The following is a 7,981-nucleotide window of genomic DNA, read 5'->3' as shown; positions in this document are numbered from 1 at the left end:
GAACCCCTCGTCAAGATGTACTTTACTTGCCCCGGCCCCTTATCCCTTATGAAAGAAAAAAGATGTACTTGGCCAACAATTACGATTTTCCACAAAGTACATCTGAATTACTACAAGTCTAAGCCCCCCTAAGCCCTCTCTTAAAATTTTATGTATATATGTATTAATTATGAGAGGTTAAGGTTAAGAGAAGATAAAAAAGCCTTTATTCTTTTGTTCAGCCCCTCCTAAATTTTTTTCTGGCATCCACTCTTACCAAATACTTTTCTTTAGGGAGTTCAGATATACAATTGCTGGATGGCTTTTTTTTCTTTTTGTCGGAAAAAGAATTAGCAAGTTATTTAAGGAGCTCGAAGATGCACAGTATACATGTGTCTAAATAATTAGATGAAAAATAAACCCAAGAAACGCTAGAGACACTACACTTGGCACAAATCTCGATGGATTGGAATTGGATATACGTCCATACTAATGACTCACTTTAGAATTGAAATGTAAAAAATGAAAGATGGAACCTCTCGTCAAGATGTACTTTTACTTGCCCCGGCCCCTTATCACTTATCAAAGAAAAAAGATGTACTTGGCCAACAATTACGATTTTCCACAAAGTACATCTGAATTACTACAAAGTCTAGCAGCAAGTCAATTGTGAATGCTCAAATCTTTCAAGAGGGGCCATGTAGGTCTACGTGCTAGTTCCCTCTGCCTATCTCCTTGGAACAATTCAACGATCCACGCCTATATAAAGGGTTCCATGCTACCACTACTTCACCACCAACCAAGGCACCAAAAGCCAAAGCAAGTAGCTAGGAGTACTACACATAGTAGTTCTCTGAACCAGCTGAAGCTTACTCTCGTCTCATCATCGAACGAGACCACTAAGCAACTGACATGGCGGCTAATCTCAAGTGGCCTCCTGTTCTGGCCCTTCTCCTCGTTGCTGCCATGGTTGGCAGCACCAGTGCTGGCAATATCGCCGTGTACTGGGGCCAGAACGGCAACGAAGGCACCCTGGCGGACACCTGCAACTCCGGGCTCTACGCCTACGTCATCCTCGCGTTCCTCACGACCTTCGGCAACGGACAGACCCCGGTCCTGAACCTCGCCGGGCACTGTGACCCGGGCTCCGGCGGCTGCACGGGCCTGAGCAGCGACATCCAGAGCTGCCAGTCGCAGGGCATCAAGGTGCTCCTCTCCATCGGCGGCGCCAGCGGCAGCTACGGCCTCTCCTCCACCGACGACGCCAACAGCGTGGCCGACTACCTGTGGAACCGCTACCTGGGCGGCAGCGACGGCTCGACCCGCCCGCTCGGCGCGGCCGTGCTCGACGGCGTCGACTTCGACATCGAGAACGGGCAGTCGGCGCACTACGACGACCTGGCGAACGCGCTCAAGGGCAAAGGGAGCGTGCTGCTGTCGGCGGCGCCGCAGTGCCCCTACCCGGACGCGTCGCTGGGGCCCGCGCTGCAGACGGGGCAGTTCGACAACGTGTGGATCCAGTTCTACAACAACCCCGGGTGCGCGTACGCCAACGGCGACGACACCAACCTGGTGAACGCTTGGAGCACGTGGACCAGCAGCGTCACGGCGGGGAGCTTCTACCTCGGCGTGCCGGCGTCGACCCAGGCCGCCGGCAGCGGGTACATCGATCCCGGCACGCTGACGGGCACGGTGATCCCCGCCATCCAGGGCGTTGGCAAGTACGGCGGCATCATGGTGTGGAACCGCTTCTACGACGTGCAGAACAGCTACAGCAGCCAGGTGAAGGGCAGCGTCTGAGCATACGAAGCTTCAAGCTACAGCACAGGTAGCCATACAGATACAGTGGCTATTCATTCGTCAAGTTATCTGACTAGATACAATAAGAGCGGATCATCAGGGGACAAAGATGCATCTGCTACACCACACAAATTCTACGATAAGTTTGTATCATATATACCCAAAATGAATAAAACTTGACTTGCAATACCCTCCGGTCAAAAGTACAAAATATGACCACAACACATGCATTTCTGGCAGCATTGAACGCATGCATGTCAGCTATTCTCTCGTAGTCGTAGGGCCTTGACGAGAACAACGCGCGGCAATGCTTAACCAAACATGAAAACTACTCTCTCGTTTTCTGAACCACATAAGCAAGAGCTTCTCTTTCATCAAAGATTGTATTGCCTGGAAAACCAAAAACAACACGTCTAGTGGGCTGTATTTCAAGCTGGTATCTTCTTTCTTAAAAAGCTGAAAAGGCTATTTTCCAAATGATAAAACAGCACAACTAAATCGCAAAGAAACAAAGCACTCCTAAATCTAGCTAATAATAAACATAGAAACTAAATGATCTCCGACGTGACTCATACGCCATCTTTCTGACGATCGACCTCCGTGATTAAAAAGAGACCTATAGGAATTAACAGGTTTTGTTTGGGTGGTTTAATTTAGAAAAGGGGTGCTCCATCAAAAGTATCAAAGCTCATGTTTGACATCATGTGCGTCTCATCACCAGCTTGCTGATTATTTATTAATGATAGGTGATGTGCTCGTCGTCAACCTCGTCAATCTCATGATCTACTTGATTAGTCTCCCACAGACATTCATAGATGCGTACCTTGTTTCCAAAAGAAAGAACTACCGCGTGGGTGTTTCTCACTTTCACACCTAATAATTTTAATGTATCTTCCTCATTCTTAACCCAATCACCCTCTTCTTCAATCCCACGCCAAGCTCCGACGACGTATAGTTTAGTGTAAGTTTCTCCAATAAGGTTTTGGTGTTCAGGCTTTGGCATGATTCCGTCTAATCCTTAAGCTTTAGAGGGCTAGCTAGGGCCAATCTAGCCATGGTGCTAGTGATGATTGGTGAGCAGGTGTTAGCGAGGATGGACTATGAGTAGGTACAACTCAAAATTTGATGGTCCTGATGATGATTGGTTAACAGTGGGAAACGACTTCTCTTTCTGTTAAAAAAGAATGTAATTCTAGCTATATATTTTTATCATTTTCTTAAAATAAGGTGCTCATAAAATTTATTTTATAGTATATCTATTTAAAATTATAATTGTTAATACTATTTTTTATAAACTTATAAACATAAAAATAGTTTGACTTAGATTAGATCTAGAATTACAGTATTTTTTAGGTAATATGTATATAGGGCAGGAGATGCTAGAGATAGGTGGCAAAATGTGTAGTGGAGACCAACTATTAAGTGAAAACATACAAACCAATTTAAAAAAGGGTAAAGTATAATTTACACCCTCCAACTATCGCCAAAGTATAGATTTCAACCTCGAACTTCAAAACCGGATAACTTTGGTCCTCCAACTCTTGAAAAAGTTCAACTTTCATCCTTCTGGGCGGTTTTGCGTATGAACAGTACTTTTGATATTTCCAGGAGGCGCCGAAATTTTATATTATTTTTTAAGCATCTTAACGTCCTCAAATGAAAAAACTCAAAACTACAAAGTTGTAGATCTCATTGAGAGCTACAACTTTGGTATAAAAAGTATTTTCATTTAACTCCATATAAATAATATATTAGTGCTCTAATGCGGCAAGCGCTAGTTGGCGATTATTATGGTGCTGAAATTTTATATTATTTTTTCGAGCATCTTACTGTCCTCAAATGAAAAAAACTCAAAACTACAAAGTTGTAGATCTCGTCGAGGTCTACAATTTACATATAAAAATTATCTTCATCCGCCATCGTATTGAAGGGTTTTCTATTTTTTGAAATTAGAGTCTCATCACGCGACAATATATTTTTATCGCGTGATGAGACTCTAATTTCAAAAAATAGAAAACCCTTCAATACGATGGCGGATGAAGATAATTTTTATATGTAAATTGTAGACCTCGACGAGATCTACAACTTTGTAGTTTTGAGTTTTTTCATTTGAGAACAGTAAGATGCTCGAAAAAATAATATAAAATTTCAGCACCATAATAATCGCCAACTAGCGCTTGCCGCATTAGAGCACTAATATATTATTTATATAGAGTTAAATGAAAATATTTTTTGTACCAAAGTTGTAGCTCTCAATGAGATCTACAACTTTGTAGTTTTGAGTTTTTTTATTTGAGGACGTTAAGATGCTTAAAAAATAATATAAAATGTCGGCGTCTCCTGGAAATATCAAAAGTACTGTTCATACGCAAAACCGCCCAGAAGGATGAAAGTTGAACTTTTTCAAGAGTTGGAGGACCAAAGTTATCCGGTTTTGAAGTTCGAGGTTGAAATCTATACTTTGGTGATAGTTGAAGGGTGTAAATTATACTTTACCCTTTAAAAAACATACTTTGGTCATTCATTTTTTTAAAGTTTGGTGCATCCATAGTGCATACTAATATGTATTCACATACAAAAGCTGAGATGCAAACTTAAACTAGAAAAAATCACCCAAAAATAATAAATTTCATATACATGTACACTAAAAGATAAAATACCAGAGATTTTGTCTTCTAGGGCACATGCATCTGAAATTTGCTATTTTTGTAAGAATTTTTCAAAAGCGAGTTTGCATCTCAACTTTTGTATGTAAGTACATATTTGTATGTCCTATGGATGTGCTAATGTCAGATTTTTTGAACAACCAAAATAATCTTTTTTATCGGTTTTTATGTTTCTACTAGCAGGTGGTTTGCACTATATATATATTTTGCCGAGATAAGTAAATGATAAACGGGACGAGGGTAAGTGCGCCTTAAAAGTTCCAGAGAGGAGGGAGAAGATGGGGTCACCTTTACTGTCGGTATCGGACAACGGGAAATTCAAAAAAAAAATCAAAGAACGTGCATTTCACGTATATTTATATATAAGAGGAAATTCGAGCGTGATGACAAGAAAATAAAATGATCCAGTCAGATGAAAATATCGATAAGATAAGACAATCTTACGCACGATGAAACAAAGCAGCGATCATGATGGAACGGCAGCGAAGTCCATGCAAAGGATTCACGCGCGCTCAGGGCCAACGGCTGCGCCAGACAGTACTGCCTGTCTGCCTCCCTCGTTTGACCGGACCATGCAGATGCGATTTGCCATGGGATGAGCCTCGTTTAATTAGGACTAGGTGGGCTGGCCGGCTGCGCACAGGCCGGGGACTGATGGCGAGTGGTCGCTCCAAGACGAGGCTCGCACGCCGCCGGCGAGACTCATATAACCATCGGTCGACGACTGAAGATTCCGACGAGCTGGACTCGCCGTCGCAAGTCAGATCTGCCAAGACGACGTTCAAACGGTTTCCATAGGCAAACAGCATGTTCACTGGTTGGTTTCTGGACTGATAAGCCCGGATGATGCTGGTTTGCTGTGAGAGGAAAACACCGTAACATGGTTGATAAGCCCTGACTGAAACCAACAAGCGAACAGGTTGAAATCCGTCACCCATCACATCGTTGGTCCACCTTCAATCCTCCGTGTCTGCCTTGTCTCCGATCCTCCTCGTCTCGTCGACGACAATAGTGCTGAAAAACTAGGCAGCTTCACGACTTTGGAGAGGATGATGTTTCACTTCTGATATATCCATTTCCATCCGTTATCAATGACTCTAGCGCCCGGACGTGCGGCGCGAGAGTGCGTCCGGACGCCGGTCCCTTCCCAAAGCCCACCCGCCCCCACGTGGAATAGAACGGAACCCCACTCACCCCCCGCGTATAGAACGGACCCGCCCCTGTCCTCCGCTCTCCACCGCGCCCCTGTCCCTCGTTCCCCAACGCACCCCATTCCCCCATCGCGCCCTTGTCCCAAAAAGAGCATGAAACACTTCAAGTGCAACATTGCAAAACTTATGGAGAAACTATGTAGTGCAACGTCGGGATATAAATACTGTAACATCGCAAAAATATGTAGTGCAACATTGAAAAGCATGCACTGCAACATCGAAATTGCAACATCGAAAAACATGTACTGCAACATCGAAAAACATGTGCTGCAACATCGAAAATTATGTGCTGCAACATCGAAAATTATGTACCCGCAACATCACAAAAACGTCTGTTGCCACGACCCAAAAATCACATCGCAACATACGAAAATCATCTGTTGCAACATCCAAAAAAACCATTGCAACACGGGAGAAACAGCAAAAAAAGTGTACAAAACAGCCCATGTCCCATCACCTTCGAGCTCACCGAAGGAAGGAGGGAATAGGACCCCCAGAGCTCGCCGGAACCCTGGCCACCGCCGCGTCCCTCAGATCCGGAGGAGGAGGAGGGCTCAGATCTAGAGGAGGAGGTGGATGAGCGCTCAGACCCAGAGGAGGAGGAGGAGGTCTCAGATCCAAAAAATGGCCGACCTACCTCGTCGGAGCCACCGCCGTCATCCTCGTCTCTGGTGGGGGTCACATGGAGGTCGCGGAGGGAGCGAGGGGCGGCAATGACCTACGCGCGGGCGCGGCGTCCGTCCCGTGGGTGGGCCAGAGAACGGCGCGTGCCGCGGCAGCGAGTGGGTGCGGAGGAGCGGGGAGGAGGGGGGAGTGGGCGAGCGAAACGAGCAAGTGGGCGCAGGGGGTCGTGGGATGGAATCGCGCTCGATCGAGTCGTTGCGTGTGCAGATCTGTCCGGACTGGATGGACGCCCGTACAATATCATTGTACGAATACGGTGCCACAAAACAACGTTCATGAAAATAATCAAAGGTGGGGAGGTGGGAGTTGTAACACCCTCGGTGTTACACCGTAAAATCTTTTGCTAAAATATGTCATGAGCATCATAATTATGTGTTAACATATGTAATATAGTGTGTGAAATAATTTACGTGACTTAAAACGACCAACGGAAATGCTTAATGAAAGGTCGTTCCGGACGTATAAAATTATCAAGTACGGATGTTCGTGAATTTTTATTGAACGAAAACACTATAGAGCGTATATACGGAACTTTAGTAAAGTTGGAAGCATGAACTTTATAGATGGCGATGAAATACCTACGGTCGAGAAATGAATTCACTAGCTAGCGTACCGAATAGCTTAGAAATCAAATTTGACGCAAATCCGATCGAGACTTAGTCGCTTTCGTAAGTCTAAAAAGTGGTTTGACAAAGCTAGGTTTGGCGATTTTTGTAGAAAATCGGGTTAAGGAGTGATGGGGTATTAAGGCTTGTTTTAGTAGCCTAACATGCCCTCTCGAGTATGGAATAATTGGTTTAGAAATCAAATCATCGAATTGGATTTTTGGGACGCTTTAAAAAGCATGCATGGCACGTTTTGGGCCGAGTTCCTCGCGTTGACATGGTCACCGTGCCCCTGTGCCGTCGTCGGCGTGCCGGCCGCGTTCGCGCGCGTGTCTGGCCGCGCTCGGCTGGTCACAGTGGCCGGCTGCCAGGTGTGCAGCTGCTCCTCCCCACTACCACGACGTGCGCTGCTGTTAACGTCGATGCTGGTGCCTTTGGGGCCGCCCGCGTCACGTCGTTGCCAGCTTTGCTCCGCCTGACGCCGCCGTCGTGCCGTGCGGGTGCAGTGGCCTCGCATGGCCGCAGCCGTCATCGCCAGCACACGCACGTTCCTTTACGTCGTGTCGTCACATCGCGTGCACCCACGCCGCCTGCGTTGTGTCGCCAAGGCCACTGCTGCGTGCGCCTGCTACACCGGCACATGGCCATGTCGCCGTCGGCTTGCCACTCTGCCAATTAAGGCGCTGCTCTGTGTAGCCTCCTCTGTGTGCCCTTGTCCGCTTCTATTGAGTGGCATGCACCACTCTGCGCTCCCCAGTCACCTTCGCCTTTAATGGCGTTGCATCGGCGTCACCGAGCCGCGCCAAGGCCAGCTCGTAGCGCCGGTCCAATCCTGGTAATTGTGCACGCCAGAAGCACATTTGGGAACCTAGCTACGCGCCAAGCTCACCCATTGCTGCAGCCGTGCCGTGTTGAGCCTCTAATTGAAGATTCCCCGCCGTCGGCCACCTTAAGACCGAATGGCAACGTTTGTCCAATTCACCTCGCACCGTCCACCTCCATTCAATTCTGTGGCACTGTGTCTTTGCCCTGTTCC

At 46.4% G+C, this 7,981-nt stretch overlaps 1 protein-coding gene across 1 annotated transcript; it reads left to right on the top strand.

The window, feature by feature from the left end:
• Positions 1–778: 778 nt before the first annotated feature.
• LOC136458654 (acidic endochitinase-like) lies at positions 779–1,968 on the top strand. Its single transcript, XM_066458586.1, has one exon. The coding sequence runs from the start codon at positions 892–894 to the stop codon at positions 1,777–1,779; it is 888 nt and encodes a 295-aa protein (XP_066314683.1). The 5' UTR covers positions 779–891; the 3' UTR covers positions 1,780–1,968.
• The last annotated feature ends 6,013 nt before the right edge of the window (positions 1,969–7,981 follow it).

Source organism: Miscanthus floridulus, chromosome 6 (assembly GCF_019320115.1).
Source record: "Miscanthus floridulus cultivar M001 chromosome 6, ASM1932011v1, whole genome shotgun sequence".
NCBI lineage: Eukaryota > Viridiplantae > Streptophyta > Magnoliopsida > Poales > Poaceae > Miscanthus > Miscanthus floridulus.
The sequence above is the reverse complement of the archived record's forward strand: the minus strand, read 5'-3'. Positions and strand labels throughout refer to the sequence as shown.